This window comes from Leptonychotes weddellii, chromosome 8, assembly GCF_054177405.1.
Source record: "Leptonychotes weddellii isolate Sample4059 chromosome 8, ASM5417740v2, whole genome shotgun sequence".
Classification (NCBI taxonomy): Eukaryota; Metazoa; Chordata; class Mammalia; order Carnivora; family Phocidae; genus Leptonychotes; species Leptonychotes weddellii.
In genome coordinates this window covers 130,559,059-130,585,451 of record NC_138376.1, presented here as the reverse complement: position 1 = coordinate 130,585,451, position 26,393 = coordinate 130,559,059, and the positions used below count along the sequence as shown (strand labels likewise).

The 26,393-nt window shown below is 41.4% G+C and overlaps 1 protein-coding gene across 1 annotated transcript; it reads left to right on the top strand.

Annotated features, from left to right (window-relative positions):
* Positions 1–52: 52 nt before the first annotated feature.
* On the top strand, positions 53–18,892 carry DYNLT2 (dynein light chain Tctex-type 2). Its single transcript, XM_006742974.3, has 4 exons — positions 53–250; positions 13,511–13,717; positions 15,983–16,141; positions 18,289–18,892. Exons 1-4 carry the CDS (start codon positions 137–139, stop codon positions 18,397–18,399), a joined length of 591 nt encoding a protein of 196 aa, XP_006743037.1. The 5' UTR covers positions 53–136; the 3' UTR covers positions 18,400–18,892.
* The last annotated feature ends 7,501 nt before the right edge of the window (positions 18,893–26,393 follow it).

The following is a 26,393-nucleotide window of genomic DNA, read 5'->3' as shown; positions in this document are numbered from 1 at the left end:
CCCCGCCCGCCCCTCCCTCCCGGGCGCACTTCTGGCCGGCGCGGCGCAGGCGCGGGACTTGAGCTCTCGCGGGAAGCGGCCGAGGCGTTTGGGGCGAGTGGGGGCGGGCCGCTGGGCGTGGTGGAGTGCGGGCAGCATGGAGAAACGCGGGCGAGGCGGGAAACCGTTTTTGAGTCCGGCTTCTCAGCTGCAGCCGACGCCGCCCCAGCCTCGGAGGGAGAGGAGGCCCAGCATGTTCGAGAGGGAGGCAGTGAGTGCGGCGGCGGGGCCAGAGCGCGGGGGCGGGCGGCGCGGGTCTGGTGTCGGTGAGCGGCCCGCCGCCCTCGTGCTCCCCGGACTCGCGCTCCCCGGACTCGCGCTTCCCGGGCTCGTGCTCTCCGGGTTCGCGCTCCCCGACCTCGTGCTCCTCGGGCTCGCTCTCCTCCCCCTCGTGCTCCCGGGGCTCGTGCTCTCCGGGTTCGCGCTCCCCGCCCTCGTGCTCCCCGGGCTCGCGCTCCTCCCCCTCGTGCTCCCGGGGCTCAGCTCCCCTCCCTCGTGCTCCCGGGGCTCGCTCTCCCCGCCCTCGTGCTCCCCGGTCTCCCTCTCCCTTCCGTTGTGCTGCCTGGGCTCTGCACTCATGGCCACACGTGTGCTGTTTTGACAAGGACAAGGGTCCGATGTGTTGAGTTTTCAGAAACAGCTGCAGTCTCAGTATTTGAGGGACCTGCAGGAGGAAAAAACAAATGTGAGACTTACTGTCTGGAGTTAGTGGAAGATGCCCTTCACTTTATGGGTGGAATAACATCAGGATTTCTGTGAGACCATAGTCCGAAAACCATTACTGTAATGGAGACTTCTCCTTTTATTGAGACATTAAGTGAGGAAATAATTTGTCCAAGGATAGGCAACTGTAAGGCTAGAGCTGAGACTAGCATATCTGCCCTGGGAATCCTGGTCCACTTGTCTCAAGGTTTCCTTTCCCACCTACTTCATGGGACCCATAATCTCCGAGGTGAAGGAGAGAGAGCAGACAAAATGCTGATGTTCCTAAAACATTTCAAGGAATAAAACGGGAATCAAAACATGCTGGCAGTAATGACAGTTCTGTGGTGTCTCCATTTTACAAAGGAAAGAACAAACTAGAGGAGGAAAAATAGAGCAATTTCACACAACCAAATGCAGAGCGAGGCTGGAAACCTTCACCTGTTGGAAGTGAAGTTTCATGCTCCCAAAAGCCGTGCTCTGCAGTTTGGCCCCTGAACAGCATGAGGGCCAGCCATCCAGATCCACTTACACAGATTATTTTCAGTAAATATATTGAAAAAAAATTCTTGAGATTTGTAACAATTTGAAAAGAACTTTCTCTAGCCTTACTGTAAGAATAGAGTATATAACATACAAAATATGTGCTCGTTAGCTATTTATATTATTGGTAAGGCTTCTGGTCAACAGTAGACTTAAGTTTTGGGGGAGTCAGAAGTTACAGATTTTTTTTTTTTTACTGGAGGAGGATGGTCAATGCCACTAACCTTCCTGTTCAAGGATCAACCGTGTTGCCTGGTAATAAATCTGTTTTATAGATAGATCACCAGCAGTAAAGAAAAATTTCTGTATTTTGAGGCAGACAAAGGTGCCTTTTAGGAACTTCCTACTACATGGCAGAAGTGGTCTTGAAAAATGAATAAGCCTGAATCCTAAAGGATATATATACACGTGGTATATAGACCATAGTCTGAAAATAAAGGGATATGGACCAAGGCCATTCTTGTTTGATATGGATGTGATCGATCATAGCTGCCTTTAAGACCTAGGCTTCTAGGAGTAAGAAATTTGAATAGACCAGAAACAGGGAAGAGACTGAGAACGCACTCCACGTACGCTCACTAAATGGACCTGAGACTAATAAGTGCACTAATGGGTAATTTCTAATTTTTTGGTAGTAGAGAATTCCTCTGTTCTTAAGCATAGGAAGCATGAAGACACACAGCACAATTTAATCGATTTAAATGTCTTTTAATTTTATATGTGCTGATCCATTTTTTTTTTCTTCTAGTAATAGCACTTCCATTTTCCTTTGGAGGATTTTTTCATTTCCCATACAATAGAGTTTTAATGGGACTGTCATTTTCCTTAACTTTGTGGTTAGATGAGACACAAATGTGGCTAATTAGTTGAACGCTTCATGGAATAATGTAAGAAAATGGTTGGGATTAATTCAAATTGAGGACAGAATACTGATGTGCCTCATGTGTCTGGTTCTTTAGCCTTCTCTTCCATTCTGTGAGCTGCTCAAACCAAAGATCCAAAACCTTAAACAGATAACCAAAAAATTGAAGACTTGGTTAGTCTTACTTGTGTATATACATTTGAAAATCTTAAATACAAGCAAATAGCCTTTAGATTTTTAGAGCAGAGCTATAGAGAGAGCATGAGCTGGGGGGAGGAGCAGAGGGAGAGGGAGAAGCAGACTCCGCAATGACCAGGGAGCTCGACTCGGGGCTCATCCCAGGACCCTGGGATCATGACCTGACCTGAACTGAAGGTGGACGCTTAAATGATGGAGCTACCCAGGTGCCCCAAATAGCCTTTAATTAGTATATTAATATTATATTGTTACTAATACAGTGGCATCTTATGACCAGACTCCGTTTATTTTGGGATTATAAGCAGGCTCAACATAAGGAAATGCTGTATCACTAGGTTAAATAATTAAAGTCAGGTTATTTTTGTAGATGCAAAAATGTTGATCATATTTAAAACATTTCTAATTTTTAGAAAATTACAAAGATTCTTCCTTAATGAAAGGATAAAATAATGAATAAAAGGAAAAAAGTTTTCCTTTTATTCATGGGGTGCCTGGGTGGCTCAGTCATTAAGCGTCTGCCTTCGGCTCAGGTCATGATCCCAGGGTCCTGGGATTGAGCCCCGCATCGGGCTCTCTACTCAGCCGGAAGCCTGCTTCTCCCTCCCCCATGCCCCCTGCTTGTGTTCCCTCTCTTGCTGTCTCTCGCTCTGTCAGATAAAATCTTTAAAAAAAAAAAAAGGAAAACTGAATCAGAAGGCCAAAATTATATATAAGGAAGAAATGTTAGAGATGTGAGTTTTCAGCAAGTTAGAATCACTGTTATTTTCAAACCATGCATGCATGCTCTATCCCCAAGGGAATCATTGCAGTTGTAAGCCACTGTTAAGGATACAGTGTTGTATCCCTTGTGTATATTGTGGGGAAAAAAAGATGGCAATTACTCTAGAGAAGTATTCTCTTAATAAAAAAAGAACAAAATAAGATTTTATTTTTAAGAGGCTTTGGGAGCAAATAATTCCTCTTTCCTCCAACTAAAACAATGCAGCCTGGCAAATAATCAAAATAGTAGATTTCTGATGAAGGGCTTCCAACTAGCAGCCAACATGGAGTTATTCCTACCAGAAACCATTGAAAATAGCACAAAATGTATGAAGCAATTGTTTTTCCATTGATGAGATGTAAGGCAAGACAGGATAGTAATCTCTGGGGGTGGGGGATAGGAATGGTGACCCCAAGATTTCCTCTGACTCCCCAGTGAGGGAATTCTGGCCTACACCTGTGGAGAGCTCTTCCTTAGTTGAGAAGGGTTTGAGAGCCAGGGTAGATCAAGCTGGTGTGAATGCAGAGCAGAGTATTAGGAGGGAGCTGCACAAACAGCTCCAAAGATCTGCTAAGGATCTTCCTCAGGTCTTCAGGTTAGAGCATCAGTGTGTCTAATAAGGAAACCACCTGTTCCCAGAGAAAGAACCACCAAAAGGAGCAGGAAAAATCGCTGGACTCACACAAAATCATTTGTTTTTCCACCAGTAGGAGTGAAAAACCATGTAAATCATAGGACATTGGTTAGAGTGCTAAGAAGTGTATTGTGTCAGTACTGGGGGAAGAAATAGCTCTAGACTTAAAGATTTTTCCAGTTTGGTCTATCAAGATTAAAAGCAAGTCTCAAGAGAATGAAACTGTTCCTGTTACTACATGCTAGAAAACTCAAGAGTATGTAAAGGAATGCAAAAACACACCAAGGTAAAAGTCACAGTATCTTCTGTCCAATTAAATATTTTCAGACCTACAAAGAAACAGGAAAATAGAACTCAAAGTGAGAAGAAACAATAAAAACACCCAGAAATGACAAATAGCAAAGACAGAATTAGTATAAAAGGTCACTGAAGTAGTTCCTACAGAAAAGTTACTGTATTAGTTTTCATTAAATTAAAGCAGTTATATGATATTAAATGATAAAACAGTTACTACATTTTTTATGTTCAAGCATGTTAAATCCAGATGAAACTCTACAGTTGATAAATATAATGTTAGAGATGTAAAATATACTGAATGGAAATAGCAGATTTCACACTGCAGAGCAGAACTTAGTGAACTTAGAGGCAGCAATGGAAAGAAGACCTGAAAAAAATATATATTAGGAGAAATAAATGAGATACAGGGAAATTTCAGGTAAAAAAAAAATATATATATATATATACATATATGTATATATATTTATATTTGGAGTTCCCAAGTGAGGAGAGGAGACAGGGCAAACAAAAGATTTGAAGAAATAATGGGTGAGAAATTTCCAAACTTAATGAAAACTATAAACCCACAAATCCAAGCTCAATGAACTTCAAGCACAAGAAACATGGATATTATGCTGAGACGTAGCAAATTGCTTAAAATCAATGATTTAATAATTTAAAGGCAGCTAGGAAAAAAAAACTGTAGGTACAGAGGAATGGTAAAATGAGAGCAGGCTTCTGATCAGAAACAATGCAAGCCAGAAAACTGGCACTTTCATTAGTTTTAAAGTATCTTTAAAGTTGAAAGACCATTGGGACGCCTGGGTGGCTCAGTCGTTAAGCGTCTGCCTTCAGCTCAGGTCATGATCTCAGGGTCCTGGGATCGAGTCCACATTGGGCTCCTTGCTCAGTGAGGAGCCTGCTTCTCCCTCTCCCTCTGCTGCTCCCCCTGCTTGTGCTCTCTCTCTCTGACAAATAAATAAAAATCTTAAAAAAAAAAAAAAAGTTGAAAGACCATCAACCTAGAATTCTATACCCAGTGAAAAAAAATTTTCAAAAACAAAGGCAATATAATAGGTTTTTCAGATATATGAAAATCAAAAATTCACCAACAAAAGATCTGCACTATCCAGAATGTGAAACGAAGTCTTTTGGGCATAATGAATGTGGTAAGAGATGTAAATATGTATCTAGATGAAAGAAAGCATTGGAAGTGGTAAATATGTAGATAAATATATTTTTTTCTGTTTAAGGATTATTGGGATGATGAATCACTGAATTCTACTCCAGAAACCAGTATTATAGTGTATGTTAACTAGCTAAAATTTAAATAATAACTTTAAAAATTATAAATTAGGAAAAATTAAAAGTAAAGATTATTGGCTGATTAAATACAAAATAACATTTTGGGGCTTGTAGCATATGTAGAAGTAACATGCATGACAATCCTAACATAAAGACCAGAGAGGTGGGAGGAGGGGACTTATGCCATTGTAAGACTCATAGTATGGGAAGTGGCATAATCTGCCTTGAAAGTAGACTGATAAAGATATATAAAGCCCTAAAACTACCACTGGAAAATAATAAAGTTAATAGGCCAACAGATAACAGAATGGAATCATGAAAAATACTTTATTTTTTTAAAGATTTTTATTTTTTGACAGAGAGAGACACAGAGAGGGAACACAAGCAGGGGGAGTGGGAGAGGGAAAAGCAGGCTTCCTGCTCAGCAGGGAGCCCGATGCGGGGCTCAATCCCAGGACCCTGGGATCATGACCTGAGCTGAAGGCAGATGCTTAACCAACTGAGCCACCCAGGTGCCCCCAAAAATACTTAATTTAGAAGAAAGCATAAAAAATAAGAGGAACAGGGCACCTGCCTGGCTCAGTTGGTAGAGCATGTGACTTTTGATCTTGGGTTGTAAGTTTGAGTCCCACGTTGGGTGTAGAGATTACTTAAAAATAAGATCTTTTAAAAAAGTAGATAAAAGGAACAAAGAACAGATGGGACAAATAGGAAACAAAAAATAGGGATTTAAACAATCGTGACAGTTACATTAAATGCAAATATTGTAAACAACTCAACTAAAATTTAGATTGTCAGATTACTTATAAAAGCAAATTGAAACTATATACTGTCTACAAGAAACACTTGGAATGTACATAAAGACACAAATAAGTTAAAATGGAAAGGATGGAAAAATCTACCATGTGAACACTAATAGAGCTGGAATACATACATTAGTATCAGACAAAATACATTTCTAAATAGAATATTGTAAGAGATAAAGAGGGTCATTTCATAATGTTAAGTCAATTCATCAGAAAGACCTAACAATCCTAAATGTCTGTGCACCTAAAATCAGAGCTCTGAAATACAGGAAACAAAAACTTGCATTCTTACAGAAATAGACATCCATAATTACAGTTGGAAATTTCAACACATCTCCCTATCAGTAATTGGTAGAATAGACAAAAACCTAATGAAGATATAAAAGACATGAACAATAATGTAATGACTTGAACTAGTGCTCTTTTATGGCATACTCCATGCAACCACAGCTGAATAAATGTTCTTTAGAAGTGTATAAGAAGCATCACTAAGAATATGTCCTGGGACATAAAACAAGTCCCAATAACTTTAAAAGGATTCAGATCACAAAGTATGTTCTTTGACCATAATGGAATAAATTAGAAATTAACAGAAAGATATATAGAAAAATGCAAATTGTCTGAAAATAAAATGACACACTTCTGAATAACTCAGGATAAAAGAAAACAAAATATTTTCAAGTGAAAAGGAAAATACAACATTTCAAAAACTGTAGGGTATAGCTATTGCAGTACTCAGGGAAATTTATAGCCCTAAATAAGTATATTAGAAAAATTTTGAGTCAGTAGTTCAACCATCAGCTCAAATTAGAAAAAGAACACTCTAGAGGCGCCTGGGTGGCTAAGTCATTAACCGTCTGCCTTCAGCTCAGGTCATGATCTGAGGGTCCTGGGATCGAGCCCCCACCCGGGCTCCCTGCTCAGCGGGAAGCCTGCTTCTCCCTCTCCCGCTCCCCCTGCCTGTGTTCCCTCTCTCGCTATGTCTCTGTCAAATAAATAAAATCTTTTTTTTTAATAAAAGAACAATCTAAACTCAAGCAAAAGAAAGTTGGTAATAAAAACAAGAGTGCAAGTCAATGAAATAGTGAACTGAAAAAATTAATGGAACCAAAGATATTTTGGAAAGATAGATAAAGGTGATAAACTTCCAGCCTAAAAGTTGGTAAACAACAGCCTGTGGGTCAAATTTGGCTTGCTGCCTATTTTTGTACAGCCTATGAGCTAAGAATGATTTGTATATTTTTAAAAGGTTATTTAAAAGGATAGATGGAAATGGGGGAGGAAGAGGATGAAAGGGGAGAGTTGGAGGAGCAGGAGCATTGGCAATGTCCACAGTGCCTAAAAAATTTACTAGCCAGCTCTTTACAGAGAAGGTTTGCCAGCCATTGCTGAAGCCAGACTAATCAGGAAAAGAAAAAGACCAGTTCTAAACTAGGGAATGAGAAGAAATCACTACATACCCAGTAAACATTTAAAAGATCATAAGGAAATACTAAAAACAGCTATGATCCTAATTTCAACGACTTGGATGAAATGCACAAATTCCACGAAAGACACTATTATGGGTTGAATTGTGTTCTCCTAGGATTCATATGTTGAAGCCCTTAACCCCCAGTACCTCAGAATGTGAGTGTATGTGGAGTTAGGCCTTTACAGAAGTAACTAAGTTAATTTGAGACTGTTAGGGTTTGCTCTAATCCAATCTCACTCATGTGTTCTGCAAAACTGAAGAAATGGGAATTCTTCCCAATTCATCCTGCGGGGTCAGCATTACCCTACTATCAAAACCAGAATAATAAGAAAACAAACCACTATTCCTCATGAACATAGATGCAAAAATTCTTAATGAAACTATAGCAAATTAAATCCAACAACATGTTAAGAAAAATAAAATACATATACTGCACCCAACATAGGAGCCCCTAAATACATAAGGCAAGACATAAAGGGAGAAAGAGACAGCAATGCGTAATAATAGGGGACTTCAATACCCCACTTACATCAATGGGTAGATCATTCAGACAAAAAATAAAACATCAGCTTCAAGACACAGTAGACCAGATGGACTTAACAGATATATATAGAACATTCCATCCAGGAGCAGCAGAATACACATTCTTCTCAAGTGCACATGGAACATTCTCCAGGACCTATCACATGTTAGGCCACAAAACAAGTCTTCATAGATTTAAGAAGACTAAAATACTAAGCATCTTTACCAACCACAATGGTATGGAACAAGAAGTCAATTATAAGAAGAAAACTGAAAAAATCACAAATACGTGAAGATTAAAAACATTATATGGAACAACCAATGTGTCACTGTAGAAATCAAAAGAGAAATTTAAAAATTCCTTGAAACAAATGAAAATGGAAATACAACATACCAAAATTTATAGAATGCAAAGCATTTCCAAGAGGGAATTTCATAACAATAAATGCTTACCTCAAGAAACAAAAAATCTCAAGCACCTAACTTTACACATCAAAGACTAGAAAAAGAAAAATTGAGACCCAAATTTAGTAAAAGAAAGGAAATATTTGAGCAGAAGTAAATGAAAAAGAAACTAAAAAGACAATAGAAAAGTGAAATTAAGAGCTGGTTCATTGAAAAGATAAACAAAATTGACAAACCTTTATTTAGAGAAACCAAGGAAAAAAGGGAGAGGGCTCAAACAATCAGAAATGAAAGAGGAGAAAAAAAAAGAGACATTACGACTAATATCATAGAAATAGAAAGCATCATAAGGTATTAGCAGTTATACACCAACAATTTGGACAACCCAGAAAAAATAATATAAATTCCTAAAATAGGAAACCTGAACAGACCAATATCTAGTGAGGATATTGAATTAGTAATCAAAAACCTCCCAACAAACAAAGGTCAGGACCAGATGGCTTCACTGGTGAATTTTACCAAACATTCAAAGAAGTAATACCAATCTTTCTCAAACTCTTCAAAAGAATAAGAGAGGAAGGAACACCTCCAAACTAATTTTATGAGGCCAACATTATTCCTGATAACAAAACCGTACAAGGACACCAGAGAACAGAAAACTACAGGCCAATAAACCTGATGAATGTAGTTGCAGAAATCCTCAAGAAAATATTAGCAAGCCAACTTCTACAATATATTAAAAAGATCATACAACATGGTCAAGTGGAATTTATTCTAGTGATGCATGGATGGTCAGCATCCCCAACAATGAGACTGCATTAGCAAAATGGAGGATAAAAGTTGTATCATCTTGGGCACCTGGGTGGCTCAGTTGGTTGAGCGTCTGCCTTCGGCTCAGGTCATGATCCTGGAGTCCTGGGATTGAGCCCCACATCAGGCTCCCTGCTCAGCCAGGAGTCTGCTTCTCCCTCTGCCCCTCACCTCTCTATTTCTAAAAAATTGTGTCATCTCAAAAGATGCAGTAAAAGCATTTGGTAAACTTCAATATCCATTTATCCTAAAAATTCAACAAAGTGGGTTTAGAGGGAACATACCTTAGCATAATAAAGGTCATATATGACAAACTTACAGTGAACATCATACTCAATGGTGAAGAGCCTGAAAGGTTTTCCTTTAAGTTCAGGAACAAGACAAGATGCCCACTCCAACGCTTCTATTCAACATTATATTGGAAGTCCTAGCCAGAGAAATTAGGCAAGAAAAAGAAATAAAAGACATCCAAATTGGAAAGGAAAAAGTACAGCTGTCACTATTTGTGTATGACATGATATTATATATAGTAAACCCTAAAGACCACCAAGAAACTGTTAGATTCAGTAAACAAACTTAGCAGAATGGCAGTCAACAAAATCAATATGGGAAAAAAAAATCTATTGCATTTCTATACACAAGCTGTCAGAAATTAAGAAAACAATCTCATCTCACAATTGCATTAAAGAATAAAATATCTAGGAATAAATTTAACCCAGGAGGTGAAAGTCCTCTATAGTGAAAACTATAAGACATTGATGAAAGAAACTGAAGACAACACAAATAAATGGAAAGATATTCAATGTTCATGGATTGGAAGAATTAGTATTGTTAAAATGTACATACTACCCAAAGCAATCTACAGTCAGTGTAATCCCTAATAAAATTCCAATGCCATTTTTCACAGAACAAACAATCCTAAGCTTTGTATGGAATCATAAAAGACCCCAAGTATCCAAAGCAGTATGGAGAAAGAAGAACAAAGCTGGAAGCATCTCACGTTCTGATTTCAAAGTATATTACAAAGCTGTAGTGATCAAAGCAGTATGGCATTGTCATAAACACAGACACTTAAATCAATAGGACAGAATAGAGTCCAGAAGTAAACACATATTTATGGTGAATTAACTTATAACAAAGGAGCCAAGAATACACAATAGGGAAAGGGACAGTCTTTTCAATGGTTATTGGCAAAACTGGATCAGCATTTTACACGTACATAAAAATAAACTCAAAGACTTGAATGTAAGACCTGAAACCATAAAATTCCAAAAAGAAAACATAGGTGGTAAACACCTTAGCATCAGTCTTGGTGATGATTTTTTGATCCGACTCCAAAAGCAAAGGCAACAAAAGCAACAATAAAGAGGTGGAACTACATTAAACTAAAAAGCTTTGGCCCAGCAAAGGAAACCAACAAAATGCAAAGGCAGCCTACTGAGTGGGAGAGATTATTTGCAAATCATAAAACTAATAAGGGGTTAGTATCCAAGATATGTGGAAAACTCCTACAACTCAACAGCAAAAAAAACCTAGCAACTGGATTAAAAAATGGCCAGAAGTTCTGAATAGGTATTTTTCCAAAGAAGACGTACAGATGGCCAAAGGTACATGAGCAGATGCTCAATATCCCTAATCATCAGGGAAGTGCAAATCAAAACTACAGTGAGATATTACCTCATACCTATTAGATTCGCTATTACTGAAAAACGAGATGACAAGTGTTGGCAAGGATGTGGAGAAAAGGCAGCCCTTGTGCAGTGTTGGTGGGAATGTAAATGGGTACAGCTACTATGCAAAACAATATGGAGATTCCTCAAAAAATTAAAAGAACTACCATACAATTCAGCAATTCCATTTCTGGGTATTTGTCCAAAGAAAACAAAAACACTAATTTGAAAAAATACATGCATCCCTGTTTATTGCAGCATTATTTACAATAAATAGCCAAGATATGAAAACAACCTAAGTATTTATTTATTCCACCATTAAAAAAAGAATGAAATCTTGCCATTTGCAATAACATATGTGGACCTTGAGAACAGTAGGCTAAGTGAAATAAGTCCAACGAATACTGTATGATCTCACTTATATGTGAAATCTAAAAAGAAAAATAGGTGAAGGAGGTCAAAAGGTATAAACTTCCAGTAAAATAATAATAATAATAGTATATTATGTTTGAGTGGAGTTTGTTCCAGGAAAGCAAGGTTGGTTAAACATTCAAAAATCATATAGCCACATTAACAAACTATTAGTGTTGAAAAATAGGCTGGCAAATGGTAACATTTCTACTCACATTAAACCAGCTCACCAAATAGTCACAGCCATAGCTGGACAATGATATATATCTAAGATGATGGCCTATCTCTGTGAAATGTATGCCCTGGTCAAACAGATGATATAATCAGATGCCAAGAGAAGGGCTGGAAGAATCTACATTTAAACATGTTCTTTCTCTTGCCAACCTGCCAATCAGATAAATCCCTCAGAGGGGGCAAAGAAAGGGAAGTATTGATCCAGTGCCAGTTTCTGCCACATAGAAACATCAGTGGTAGAGAATAAATACTCTCACAATACTCCTAGGATTGTGATTTTTAATATTTACATCTTAAACTACTGGTCTCTGCAGTAAAATCTAAAATCTGAAAAGGAGGAGGGATGATAGAAATAGGTAGACTTGTATTATATATTTAGAAAAATCGAGAGATAATAAACATTAAAATTAATAAAAGTTTAATAGGTGGGTGCAGCAGTAATTCTATATAAAAACAACTCCTAAAAACAAAACATATTTTTAAATCTAAAGCCTCATTGAAAAAATAGCAAAAGAATAAATGCTTCAGAATAAATTGAAAGATTGTGTTAAAATAAAAAATTACTTGGAAATAAAAATTCTTACATAAATGCCAAAGTAAACCATGTTCCTGGTTACAGAATTACTTAGTTAACATTATTTGTAAAAAGCATTACAGAGTATAAAGTTATCTCCCTCCAAACCTTGATCTCCCTCTAATCTGTTCACCATACCAGCCAGAATGACCTTTTAAAACTGTAATTTAGAACATATCACTCACATCCTTAGATTTTTCCAGCGACTTCCCACTGTGCTGAGAATAAAATCCAAACTGCTCACCACGTTCTTTCTATTCAGTGCTTCACGACCTGCTCCTTGGTTGCCTTTCTAGCTTCCATCATGTCACCACTCTGCCTTGCTCAGAACACTTGACCCACACTGACCACAAACCTGCTCCTAGAACACACTGTTAGCCTTGAAGCCTTTGTTCTTTTTGGGCTTCAGCCCAAATCTAACTTCATTCAGAGGGGCCTTCTCTGGTAACTCTGTCTAAATTAGTCCTTCCCAATGAGTTCCTACCAAGTCATGTGGTTTTATTTTTATAGCATTTGCTACTATATAAATCCGTTTATTCATGTTTCTGTATGCTTTAAATTGTCAATCAGCCCTCCTGTCCATTAGAATGATCCCTCCATGAATGGAGACTCCTTGATTATGAGTTAAAATAAGCCAAACAATCCCTAGCTATTACAACGAAGCTCACCACTGTAACTTCAGAGTCTAGAACATTTATCTGGACCATATTAGGCACCAAATAAATATTTCTTTAAGGAGTGTTGAATGTCACAGAATGAATGTTGAATCTCAAAACCATAAAATAATGTATGTACCAGATCAATACACTTTAGTTATCTTTTCAACTTAAGACTTATGTAATGTTATTTATGTAAATACTTATGTAAATAGTGGTATTATTTACTCAAAGACAAAAGTAAATAAAATTGTAAGAACACAATGAAGGATAATATTTTCGTAACCTCAGGGTGGAGAACCAGAAAGTTTTCTTTACATACCTGTCTCCTAGCCACCCAGTTGCCCTCTCTGGAGGCCTCTCTTGTTTCTGGTTCTTTTGTATCTTCCATGGATATTTTAAATATACGTATGCAAATTTGTGTTCATAGATAAATAGATGATTTCTAGCTAGATAGACTTTTTTTTCTTTTACCCAATTGATAGCCAGGAGTGAATCACTGAAATCTAGGATTCAGCAACTTCTTTATCAATTAGAATGGATTTCCAAACTTTGTGTCAGCTCTGTCCCATTGTAGCAGGGTTACAATTAAAAAAGTGATCTCTTTCTCTTTTCCTTCCCCCCTGTTTCAGTATACACAGATTTTAAGAGAAAGACTGAGAGAATCGATTCATGATGTTCAATATGTAGAGCCTCCATTTGATGATTCAATTGCTGATCTAGGTAAAGAATGGAAGAGTGCCCTGGCAAAATTAAAGTTTGCTAATTCATATAGAATGGAGCCATTGAAAAAATTCCAAGCTCATTCAGTAGAAACTAAAGTCCAGCAGATATTAAAGGTAGGTTGATAAATACATATGATAGCAATATCTTAGCTTTGGGGATTTGATAAACTGTATTAAGATTTATGGCCATATATTTCATTGATTTTTTTTAGCATTTATCTCTGAAAATATGGAAGTACTTTTGTAGTCATACTCAAATATATTTCACATTGATGCTGTGAGCTAGATTTAATTCTTTTATTTCAACCATTAACCCGTAATTATCCATAAATTATTTATCCCTCAGGTTTCATGTTTTCCCATATTTGGAGGAATGAGTTAAATAAAACACACTGTATCTGTATATGGGTGTGAAAAGGTGGTCCCTGGACGCTAAAGCATTTAAGGGCAGGCAACTACCAACACAGGCACTGGTCCCCTTCCTTAAACTGTGACTGGAATCTGAAGGTCATTTAAGACAGTTGTTTCCAGGCTAGTCCAAAAAAGCTTCTTCAATTTTATAAAATACTGTAAGACTAATGTTAATACCAACATTATTTATACTAGTGTTGGTATCTGAAGCCTACATTGTTCAGATGGAAAGAATTCCTTCATCATCCTTCTTAAAGGACAAAATTAAAGTTTTTTATTTATAGAAAATTTGAGGGACCACTTTTTCTGAATCACCTTTTCATCTGTGGTCTCTAGTGCTGGGCCCCAGGCACCCAGGCGTTTTCTGATGGCCACATTCCCCTGTGGGACTCCACCAAGCTTGAGTCTACCCCAGATACGTTTCTGGTTTCAAAGTTCCCTCCCCTTCAGTTTACAAGGTGCATTCTCTCAGTAACTACTGATGTGAGCTAGGTGTTGGGAAGAAAGCATCTCTTTAATTTATTTTGTATAAATGATTAATACTCTTTTAATCATATCAAAGTTAATTATTTAAATGAATTAACTTTTATTAATACAAAAGAATATTTAGGAGGCCTACTCTAGCCTCCCTCTACTACCATAGACAGATACATTTCTAAGCTGAACTAATCATTGTCATGGCTTCAGGAAATAAATTCAGCTCAATTTAATACAATAAAATAATTATTGATTACCTTCTTCTCTTAAACAGTAACAGCAAGCATTTGTGACATGAGAATATACATTTGGTGCGTCTCTTACTTGGTCTTACCACATAGACTGAGTTTGGATTTATTGGATATAGTAGAATTTCAAATTGTATTTACATATGATAATTTACAGAATTGAGTGTGATGGGGCCTGGAACAGCTGATTGGATATGTAGGTGGATAGCTAGGTGTCATAAAGAGGCCAGGGATTTTCGCTTGGGTTCACGGAAAATTCAACATAGTTCTGGGTGCAGAAATAGTATACACTGCTGGAGCTTGTGGGTGTCTTCCTATAGCAAGCACTCATTATTTGTTAAATAAGAGCATGTGGGTGGGCAAAGCCTGAGGTCTGTTAGGCAGATTCAGAAGAGACAGTGGATGTTGCTAAATGTCTGAAAGACAGAAACACAGCCAATGCCTGAGGGAAACAAATGCTTCTAGACCCAGTTTTAGGTCCAGCACCATTCTAGAAGGGAATCAAAACAAAACAAAAAAAACAGAGCAATCTATTTGGTTTTACATGTCTATAAAATTAGCTGGTAGGAGCTCATTTGTTATCGCAGGACCCAGAACCACATTAATTCATCATTGTCCAGGTAAGTCAAAGGTACCTGCAGTCTGCTCATTAGGTGGTCCAGTCTGCTTATGGGCTGTGGAAAAGCCTAGTGCCTCATGACTCACATCTGTCTCCCCAGCTGTGATTAATCCACAGCAGACATGGCGGGAAACCTTGGATCTCCTCAGCGTCCCCCTGGAGTCCACAGAGAGAGCAGCTAGAGAAGTGGCTTTAATTCAAGGACACTGGGGAAGACAGGAGTCACATAAAACAGGCTCCCGTCCAGGAAACCCAGGCTTTAGGAAAACGCAAGTCTGAGTTTTAGCAAATATGGAAATTAGAGAAAGATTTCCTTCATCTACCTAAGCATTCCCAGAAGCCTTGTTTTAAAATTCCCCTGTGTCTCCCCACTAGCTGTTTGAAAGGAAAACTTAACTGGTTAAGGGTTGGTAAGAGCAATTGAATGTAATTAAAAACCAAATAAACTTTATTCAGCATTCTTATTGAAATAAATTGATAAGCTCAACATTCATTTAATACTATTTGGTTAGGAATGCATCTATTTTTTTAAAGTTATGTATTATTTAGATACATGTTTTCTTGAATTTTTATGTAGAAAATATTTGGTTTGAAAATTAAAATGTTTTTCCTATTTTTTTAAAGGAAAGTCTTAAAGATGTCAAATATGATGATAAAGTCTTCTCTCATTTGTCACTTGAGTTAGCAGACCGCATCTTGTCAGCAGTGAAAGAATTTGGGTATCACCGTTACAAGTTCATTATAAAAGTATTATTTATTCAAAAGACTGGTCAGGCGATAAATGTGAGTACCACACTGACCCAGCATCTACCAGGCAGTGCTCCACGGTGTCCCCTCTAGTGACCTGAGAGTTCCTGTGCCACCGGCCTCCACGGCCCCCAGGTGCCTCTCTGACAAAGGATGGTTTTGTTAACTATATCTTCCTTCAGTGCCTCTTATTTGAAAAGTACTAACCCAGAAATGGCAATTTTTTTTAAAGATTTTATTTATTTGTTTATTCATTTGAGAGAGCAAGAATGAGAGAGAGAGAGCACATGAGAGGGGGGAGGGTCAGAGGGAGAAGCAGACTCCCCGCCGAGCAGGGAGCCTGATGTGGGACTCGATCCCGGGACTCCAGGATCATGACCTGAGCCGAAGGCAGTCGCTTAACCAACTGAGCCACCCAGGCACCCCCAGAAATGGCAATTTTCTATTGATAATTTATTAAACTATATAGCTATCCTATTCCATGATCACACTAATTTTGACAATTGAATGTCATTTGATAATTAACCAGTAAATTTATTTTGAGCACTAATGGGAGTTAGGTTAGGTACTGAGAAAAAGAAAATGGGGAGACGCAGACCATGATTCTCCGAGAGTTTTTACTTGAGGAAAGAAAACAATGCAGGCCAGCGTTTAAGAAATGGAATGGGATGGACAGTGGTACAGCTTAGGTTTCCGAGTCCAGCTGACCTAGACGGGAATGCTGGCAGCGACAGTCGGAGCCTGCGGCCGGGGCATGGCTGTTTTCATCTGTAAAACGGAGATGGTACACCTAAGGGCCACAGCTACCCTGAGGGCTAAATGAATGGGTCTGTAAGAAAGCCCTCCACGTGGTCTCTGGCATAGAGGCCTCAGTCAGCAGCAAGGCAATCGCGGTCATTTACAAATATGAATACACTAGACCCTGTGAGCTGGAGTGAGCTGCCCGTCAACACATCGCAGCTGGTCACGGTCTGCAGTCTTCGCCGAAGCAGGCAGAGGGCTGCTGGCCACACTAGAGTCAACAAGACGGAGGTGACCTTGGCGCCCAGGGAGAAGAGAACACCAGCACATACTTCTCACGTGGAGGAGATTAGAGTATGGCAGAGTGGCCCCTGGGACTGTCTGGAGCCAGGGAAGGCCCTCTGATATCTGAACATCACGAAGAAACCAGCTGTGCCAGAGACCGGGGAGAGGGACTGGCAACCGGAGAACGCAGGAGTGGAAAGATGCCGCGGCAGCGGGGAACTGGCGTGCTTGGTTACTAACCTGTGTGCTTGCCATATATTTCGGTAGCGCACATGGGTAACTACCGTACAACAAACCACCCCACAGCTTAGCAGCGCAGAACGACAGCCGTTTATCTGTCATCATTCTGTGGGCCAGCCAAACTACAGCAGCGGCTTCTCCTGCTGGTCTCCCTGACACACTTGCCGTCCCACATGGCCTCGCTCACGTGTCTGGTGGCTGCTGCTCGCTGTTGGCTGGGGCTCCCGGGTTCTCCTGCACGTGAGCCACCATCTTCTGGTGGGCTGAGTGGCTTTCCTTATGTGGGGGTCTCCTCAGAGCATTCTGAGCAGGTGGGAGCAGAAGACCTCTGAAGGCTTTGCTTGGAAGTCACACAATGTCCCATTCTTTTGCTCAGAGCAAGTCCCAAGACCAATTCATACTCAAGGGCTAGAGAAATAGACTCACCCTCTTGGGAGAAACCACAACAGGTTTGTGGCCATTTATATCCACCATGGAAAAGTAGGCTGTACTCAAATCACGTATGGCTTTGTGAGCGAAGCAAAGGATTTAGAATTTTCTATAATGGTCTGCTTGGATAATCAATGCCATTTCTTTATTTCAAAACAAAGTTCTAATAAACTTTCCCTTGAACATATTTTAAGGATGGAAAGGAGAATTCCATATCAGGGAGTGTAACACAGCAGAGTAGTACTGTATGCAGAACTCTTAGACCCAGTTACAGAGGGTTCCTGGCTCTGCTCGCAGACACTCTGCTAAGGTCCAGTCCCTGTGTCAGAGAAGGATCACTCCAGGAAGAGAAGAGGGGCCCTTTCAGGAAAGGGGGGATTGGACAAACTACTTTCTAAATATGACTTTCTGAGATACTGTATAGACTTAAAGTTTACTTCTTAACATGTTCAATTTAAAGTTGGTCTTTTGAAATTTGTGTATCACAGATTGCCAGCAGATGGATCTGGGATGTTGCATGGGACAGCTGGGTTGCGGCGAAACAGGAAACGGAAACGTACGTCGCCTTGGCCCTGGTGTTTGCTCTCTATTGTGAATAGCTCATTACAAGTTATAGGAGTGCTTGCTTCTCAACTTTACCGAGATCTGTGACTTTGAAGATTTGCAAACCTCATAGTGGTTAGCTGTGGTTTGGCCTCCAGCTGAAGACTGTATTCTTTTAACAACAAACAAGTAAAAGCCAGATTTTTAGCTTCATACTTACTAGTTATCATATTTATTAACGTTCTATGACCCCAAAGTATAAATGTATGTACGATACATGTAAGGATAGATAGAGTATATAAATGCTTATAGTGGGTGCTAATATAGGGAAATTACTTATCATTCTTTTTAGAGTTAAGACAATTAGAATTTACTACAGGAAATTATGACACAACCTTGTAAAGTGTCGAGTAAATGTTAAAATAGATTTTGGAAAACTTCTAAAGGCAGTTATATCTTTAAATGGCATTTTAATACGTTGTAGGCATTCTTTGGAAAGAAATTACCAAGTTTGAAATAAAGACATTAATGTATTTAACACATCCCTAACCAATCAAAATGCTTAACGTGTGGTCATTCTTTTTGTTATTCTGTTAGTTAAATTCTTTTTAGGTGCAAGAACTGAAAAAGCTAAACCAGTGGGGTTTTTTTGTTTAGTTTTGTTTTTTAAAAACAGAATTTTGTTTTCCAGGCATTTGATCAGGGACCCAGGTTTTTTCTGTCTTTCCCCTTCCCCCGCCAGACTTTTACAAACATTTGTTTAACTTGATTTAATCACGTTCCTGTCCTGTCTATGACTAGACGGGTCATAGTTCACTCCTTGGGGCTGGGGCTGCATCCCCCCTTTGTTGGAGCACATGGCCACATGAAAAGAGTAGACATGACTATCAGTCAGAGGTCTTCCAGCAAGGAATCAGGGGGTGGGCTTGGAGGAGGCAACCAGTAATGTCTGTGATCAGATGAGTTGTAATCAGAACTTGGAAAGCCATGTCAAACTTAATGGATGGTTAAAATGGCCATTAGTTGAATAGTCCAAAGACTGGAATGTAGAAAGGTCGAGGAGAGTTTTCTTTTCACTTATGTGTTATCATGAGCTGGATAATCCAGGACAAACAAGTCCATGCTGCGCAGCATAAACACGGTCATTGTTGCCCAAAGAATCTTCAACATGGGAGTTCTCAGTTGTGATCTGTGGCCGCCAAAAAAGTGGTAGCAAGCCTGTGCAACAGCTCATGTTAAGCAACGCACCTTCCTGCTGAACTTGCAGGATTCATTAGCTGTAAAGCCTATGGCCTCCTAGAACTGTTTATAAGGTGAGAATGAGACCTCCTAAGGCTAGCGTGTGAATTATGTGACGTAGTAAATAACCGAGCACTTGTGCCCAGCACTTCACAGAGCCCTGGACCTTCCTACGTCCTAAAGTGTGACCTGCTGGTATTACCTGATTTGAGGTCTCGGAAGTACGTTTCCGCTCTGCTCTTTCTCTTGCTTTCCCCAACCCCGTACACACTTCGTTGTTGAATTCCATACAAGTGACTCAAATCCTCCCCTTTCCTCCACCGCCAAGTCTTGTCTGGCTTTGCTGCAGTGCCCCTTTCATCCGTGTGTTAGTTTAGCTGTTTTGTTCGGCCACACTCTGTGTGCACCATGTCCCAGGCACTGTGAGGCGCAGGGTGTGGAGCAGGGCCCTTGCCTCAGCAGGCTTCCATTGTGGCGAGCGCGCCTCGGGAGGAATGGGGAGCACACCCTTCTTTGCCTCCCACAGAACATTGGTGGTGCGTCCGTCTGGAAGGCATGACCCAGGTCATGTCACCCCCTGGCCCAGGTCCTCTCAGTCCTCGGTCGTCTTCTGAGTTAAACTCTTCTGCTTACTCTTACGGGTCTGATTCTCCAGGGAAGAGAACTGCCATTTTTCGAGGTTTGATGGATTCCAGGTGCATGTGAACATCTCTAACCCAGCAGTACTTCTTACTGCTGCCCCCACTTGACCTCCCCTGTCATCAGTCACCTTCGATGCCCTCCTTTGTACTTTCATCCAGTCTCCTGCATGTTTCTGTTTGGGTCTCCCTCCCACCACAAAGACCCCTTCCCGCCTCTCCTCCTCCAAGTTGTGTGGAGGCTTGTACCAAGAGAGCCTCTGCCCTGCAATCAGCCATGTCTTCTTGCTCCGCCGTGGCAGCCGCTTCACTGTGAGCCTGCAGAAGCCACAGGACCATCCTGAACCAATTTCCCAGTGTCCTTAAGGAATCGTAAGGACGAATCACATAAGATATGACGCAGATGTTTGCTTCAGCCGTTGGAGAAATCTGTGCATCCCTGATCTGACTTCCTGCCCCTCAGAGCTTTTCAGGTCAGGTTGGTGACCTTCCTCTGCAGGCCCCACAACCCTCCTCTATATTCCCAACCTCTCCTCCAGATGTATTTTGAGTCTCTTTCCTTAACAAGGACTTGGCTTGTCCCCACAGAAGAGTCCCTGTTCTCTGAAAGGTAGGTACATGCAAAGCACCCTCCAAAGGAACCGTAAGAGCAAAGAAAAAGGCCAGGTCCAGCCTGAGGAGAAGTGGTTTGTTACGGGGACTTGCAGACAGAAGCGGGTCTCAGGCGGCAGTGATGCGTAGATCTCTAAAACCCCACCTTCCCTAAGACCTGCTTTTTCAGCCCTGGAGGGTGGGCATACCTGTGGGGGGCCGGGGAGGGGAGAATGGTGAAGAATCGCTGTGTGTCATAGTCCTATCTCTAGGGCAGAGCAAGCCCGTCAGGCCCCGAGAGTGTGGCTAAACAGGGTGCGCTTAAACAGAAGCACAGCCTGGGGTGGGGGCTGTGCTCCAGAAGGTCACAGAGTGGTCATCATGGTGGGTTTGTCCAAGAGGACACCAGGTTCGTTCGCACAGGCCCACTACAGCCCCTCAAGCAAAAGCTGTTTTTCCTCTCAGTCCCTAATGCAACCCCTCGGGCCTTAAACACTCCCAACTCCTGGCAAAGCACGCGGTGTGGACTCACACCTCTTCATGTCTGTGTGCCGCCACTGCCCACGGCCCCTGGCTTGTTCCTTCTCATTACGTGAAGACGAGCTAGGGGACCCCAGCCCCCATCTCCATTGACTCCTGCTACCATTCTTTGTGACTTTGATATCCATACAGATAACTGTCCAGTAAGGCAGTCCCCACGTGGGCACGGTTCTGGTATGAACAAATTTTGATTGCCACGGTCTAGTAAACACCAGTCCCCCAACAGCATGACTCAAATTTCAACTACTCTGCTACACTGACAGCAAGTACATCAAGGACAGACCGCACAGCCAGTGCTCAGCCCACAGATCACCACACCGATGACCCCCACGCATCCTGGTCCTCCTCTCAAGGCCCGTCGGGGATCGGCCACTGCACCCCAGTTATTCAGTGCTTCGGCCACAACACAGACAGCAAAGTGTGCAGCTGTGTTGCCTCCTTGTCTCCCAGAGACAGACCCACAGGATGTTTCACAAAAATGGACCATAAAAAGAAAATTCCGTTTTACATTAGACTTTTGTTTTACAAAGTTTGACAAAAAAGTTGAAAGTGCATCAAAGAAATAAATGAGCTGCAAATGAAATTGGATGTGATTAGGAAATTTAAAAATGACAAGAGTGAAGCTGAGACGATGAAACCTCAGCCTGCATGAAGGTACCATCCAACAAGGAGAAAGAGCATGGTAACGTTGGATCAACATCTTTTAAACTGCTCTAGAGACAGAAAACTGCTTGTGGTCAACCAGACTTGGTAGAAGACAGTCATAATAATGACAAATCCCAGTGGGTGTGGCTAGCATTCAGGCCAAATGTCCACGTTAGTTATCATGTCGAAAGAAAACTTAATTACAGAGAGACTGAAAAGCAAGCTTTTACTGCAGTGAAGTCTGGTTGCATCCTTTCAGAGACCCATGGGGTTGGTTAGTGTTGAGCTCTGGTTAAGCTGCTGGGCCAGACCAGGCGCTGCTGGGAAACCTGCACCCAGATTGCACAGATCAGTTAGAGCAGGTGGTTGTGACAAAGGATGAAGAGACACTGATAACAACTTCACGTTAAGGACACTTGGAGGTATTTTACAACACTGAAAACGCAAAACATCAAATGCTGGAAGGAATATGACAATTTATCAAGGCACAAAAAAGGTAAGTGATAGTGGAAGGCAAGCACCGTTCAAACTACTCTTGATAAAGATTTTACACAGAAATAAAGCACTAATTCTCAGTGTTTTTTGGATTTATGGTGTACTAAACATTAGTTTTACAATTTAAAAAAATTCTCTGTACATTTATAATTGGGAGTAAGGGAGTTTTACAAATTATTAAGATCACTTTGCATGGTCTCAGCTTCTGTGGTCATTTTTACAGTCCTGTGCTCTCATGAAAACTAGGAAGTCTGTGCTCTAGCTTCCTGATTCCTTGACCAACTCACATTTGGTGACCTTTTCCTCTAGCCCACCTTGGTCATCTCCTCCTTGGTTCAGACTGTAGACTCTGCTGTCATCAATAGCAGTGTGACCTCTCAAATCTCGGACTCAAGCAGGTTATTTTTATACCATCATTTTCTGTCCTTAGGGCTCAGCACCTGTAGAATCTTACTGAAATCTCCAGTCGATGCAATCAATAACCCATTTTATAATCTCTCCCTTACAAACACACTCAAATTCCTTTGCCCCTCTTACTCATCTGGGAAAACCCCTTCCTGAAGGAAATGCATATTCATAGCCTGAATTCAAGTAGCTAAATTTGAGAAGATGGAAAAGCCAGACAGACTGGTTTCCCTTGAAGCTCTCCACCAAAAACCTGCAGCAGGCAAACCATTTGGCATCCTAGGAACTTTGCTCTCCTACCTCTCCCCACTACCTCCTTATTCCTCTCCTCTCCTCACTTCCATGGGTGGTTTCACCTCCTATTTCATTCAGGAAAGAAAAAATATCAGAGGAAAATCTTTCAAGTTTTTCACCACCAAGTCTCAAAACCTACTTGCATCTGCAGCCACATTCTGTTTTCTGTCTTGTCACAGTGGATAGACTGTGCTTCTTGTAAGCTGTCAAGGGCTTACCCAGCACCGTGCTGGCTTCTGGCCTTCCCAGAGCTGCCTCCCTAGCTCCTGCACGCGATGCCCCCTCTGCTCCCCCTCCTTGGCATTCAAGCTTGTTCCCCTGTGTCCCGCCTTAAAGACAACAACCCACTTCTCCAGCTACCTTCTTTCTCAGATACTCGGCACAAACTTCACATATTAACCTCCCGTTCCCTCCTCAAGGGACTTCAGGCTAGCTTCTGAAGTTGCCACTCCTTAGAAACAGCTCAAAATAATTAAGTTTGCTCATTACCCCCAGATTGCTAAATACAATGGACATTTCTTTGTCCTCATCTTTTTTTTTTTTAAAGATTTTATTTATTTATTTGAGACAGAGAGAATGAGAGAGAGAGAGAGAGAGAGCACATGAGAGGGGGGAGGGTCAGAGGGAGAAGCAGACTCCCCGCCGAGCAGGGAGCCCGATGCGGGACTCGATCCAGGGACTCCAGGATCATGACCTGAGCCGAAGGCAGTCGCTTAACCAACTGAGCCACCCAGGCGCCCTGTCCTCATCTTATTAACCTCTCAATTGACATAGTTGACTGTCCCTCTTTTTGTTTTTTTTTTAAAAGGTTTTTTTTTTTTTAAGATTTTATTTATTTATTTGAGAGAGAGAATGAGAGAGAGAGCACATGAGAGGGGGGAGGGTCAGAGGGAGAAGCAGACTCCCTGCTGAGCAGGAAGCCCGATGTGGGACTCGATCCCGGGACTCCAGGATCATGACCTGAGCTGAAGGCAGTCGCTCAACCAACTGAGCCACCCAGGCGCCCCTGTCCCTCTTTTTGAAACACTATCCTCTCAGTTTACAATATCTGTCACTTAGTTTCCTGCTCCTTTTCCACTTATTTCCAACTTAGTACGTAGCAAGGTAGTATTTGATGAATAAATGAATGATTCCTTATATTTCTATCACCTAACATAATTCTTAGTTCATAGTTGCTTTTCATAAAATATTTGTGAAATAATTGGATGGACATTATTATTTTAATCCTACAAATGAGGAAATGGAGTTTCAGAGAGATTAAAAACTTAACCCATTATGGATCACACAGCTATTAAGTGGCACAGTTGGTACTGATCACAATCTTATCTCATTTTTTTTTTTTTTTTAAGAGAGGGAAGAGGGAGGGGCAGAAGGAGAGGGAGAGAGAGAATCCCAAGCAGGCTCCACACTGAGCGGGGAGCCCCATCAGGGGCTGGATCTTACCACCCTGAGATCAAGACCTGAGCCCAAATCAAAAGTCAGATGCTCAGTCAACTGAGCCACCCAGGTGCCCCCAAAATCTTAACTCTTGATCTTTGTTCTCACCATTGCATCATGCCACTGCCCTGTATATTTCACCCCTAACTCCTGGAATCTGCCTTCATCTACCCTACTCTCAACCCACACTGGAATGGCTGATGTGCCTAAATATGCTTCTTATTTTTCCATCTCTCAGTCTTTTTCAGGCTTGAAACCCTATTTCCACTTCCAATTGTACATTGACCTGGAATTGTCCTACCCCAGTCTCTTAAGATACTTTTCAAATTCTATGTCAACCTTAAAATCTTAACTTTTGTACTTGCAAGTAAATTTTTTCCCACCTAAACTGCCTTTAAATACATTTATATATTTGTGTCATATTCTTTCAGTGTTGAAACCGCCCATGGGCAGGGATTGGAATCCACAAGAGTGTCTCCTGAATATTCTGGCTTGCCTTGCATGTTGAAGGGCTGAGTCGGTATCTGTGGACTTGGAATGAAGAGTTTTAAACTTGCATCTGATCTAGAGACAGAATACCCAAGGGAAGAGAGTGGACCGAAATAAATGAAAGTATATTCTGAATATATATATGTATGTATATTTAATGTTAAATTCCATCTAAAGAATCTGAGTAAGGGCCCTGATGAGTTAAGAGAATTGGGGAGAAAGTTGTTGATTTTTCTTGGTGGATTCAGACAGGCTATTTTCTTCAGTGCGTAGGGAAACAGGGAGCTGGTCTGACTGAGGTTGTGAGTGAAAGCAAAGTTTAAATTAGGAGCCCTTTGTGAGTCTCCAGCTATTGGTGCCATTTCTGAGCTGATGGGAATGGAAAGTCAGGAATAGGTGGGCTGGGAGAGTCAAAATAGGTCCTTTATCCCTTTACTTCTCCTTTCCAAACGTTTGCTTGCTGAGTGTAAGCAAAAATAACGAAAGGGAAGTCATGTGTCTATTGCCTGAAGCAAGTCCTCTACACTCTCAGATACTAAAGTGTCTGCTGAGAGGTCAACTGCGACAGATTTCTGGTACCCTTGTCGCCACAACTATCTGCCATGTTCTTTTAAGGTTCAGTTCCCAACGTGTGGAGAAATCTAGAAGTGGCCAGGTGAAGTCCAGCAACTAGGATTAATAATAAATTCAGTTCAAGTAGAACGCTTCCCATCATGTCGGTGTCTTTTGTCAGCCTACCTTTGGACCATGACCTTTGCAGTAATCCTGAGGATTCAGGGTTTCTCCCCACTTCGCAGATGAGACAAGAGGCCCGAGAGGTCAGCAGCGTTAGGGAGCTCTCCCTGCGTGCCGGACCACCTGGCTGCCTTCGAGGGTCTCAGGTGCCGGCTGCCGCACGGGGCACACTGCGCCGCACAACCACGCGCGTGCGAGCAGAATCCGAGCCACTCTTACGCTGTGCGATTTCGACAGGCAGGGAGCTGGATGTGCATAAACTTTTCAGATGAAAGCAGCGGAGGATGTCATAGACTGGCTCCCTGGCAGGTGGTTCAGGAGCTGCGGAGAGCGTGAGGCCGCCGGCAGAGAACAAAGGCGGCCGAGGGGCGGTGGCCGAGGACCGACCGCGAAATGGGCAGGGGCCCTCACAGCCCCCCGCGATACAGCCCACGGGGCCGGTGCCAGGACGCGGGAACCCCCGGGGGGAGGGGGTGGGTCCCTCGGGATTGAGGGGGAGGACAGGGACCCTTGGGAGAAGGGGGGGAGGAGGAGGAGAGTCC

Excerpts from the sequence above, each read along its gene's own strand:
- DYNLT2 (XM_006742974.3), top strand. The coding sequence starts at position 137 with ATGGAGAAACGCGGGCGAGGCGGGAAACCGTTTTTGAGTCCGGCTTCT. Across the intron at positions 251-13,510 it reads GCATGTTCGAGAGGGAGGCA|TATACACAGATTTTAAGAGA; the intron begins GTGAGTGCGGCG and ends CCCCTGTTTCAG. Across the intron at positions 13,718-15,982 it reads AAGTCCAGCAGATATTAAAG|GAAAGTCTTAAAGATGTCAA; the intron begins GTAGGTTGATAA and ends ATTTTTTTAAAG.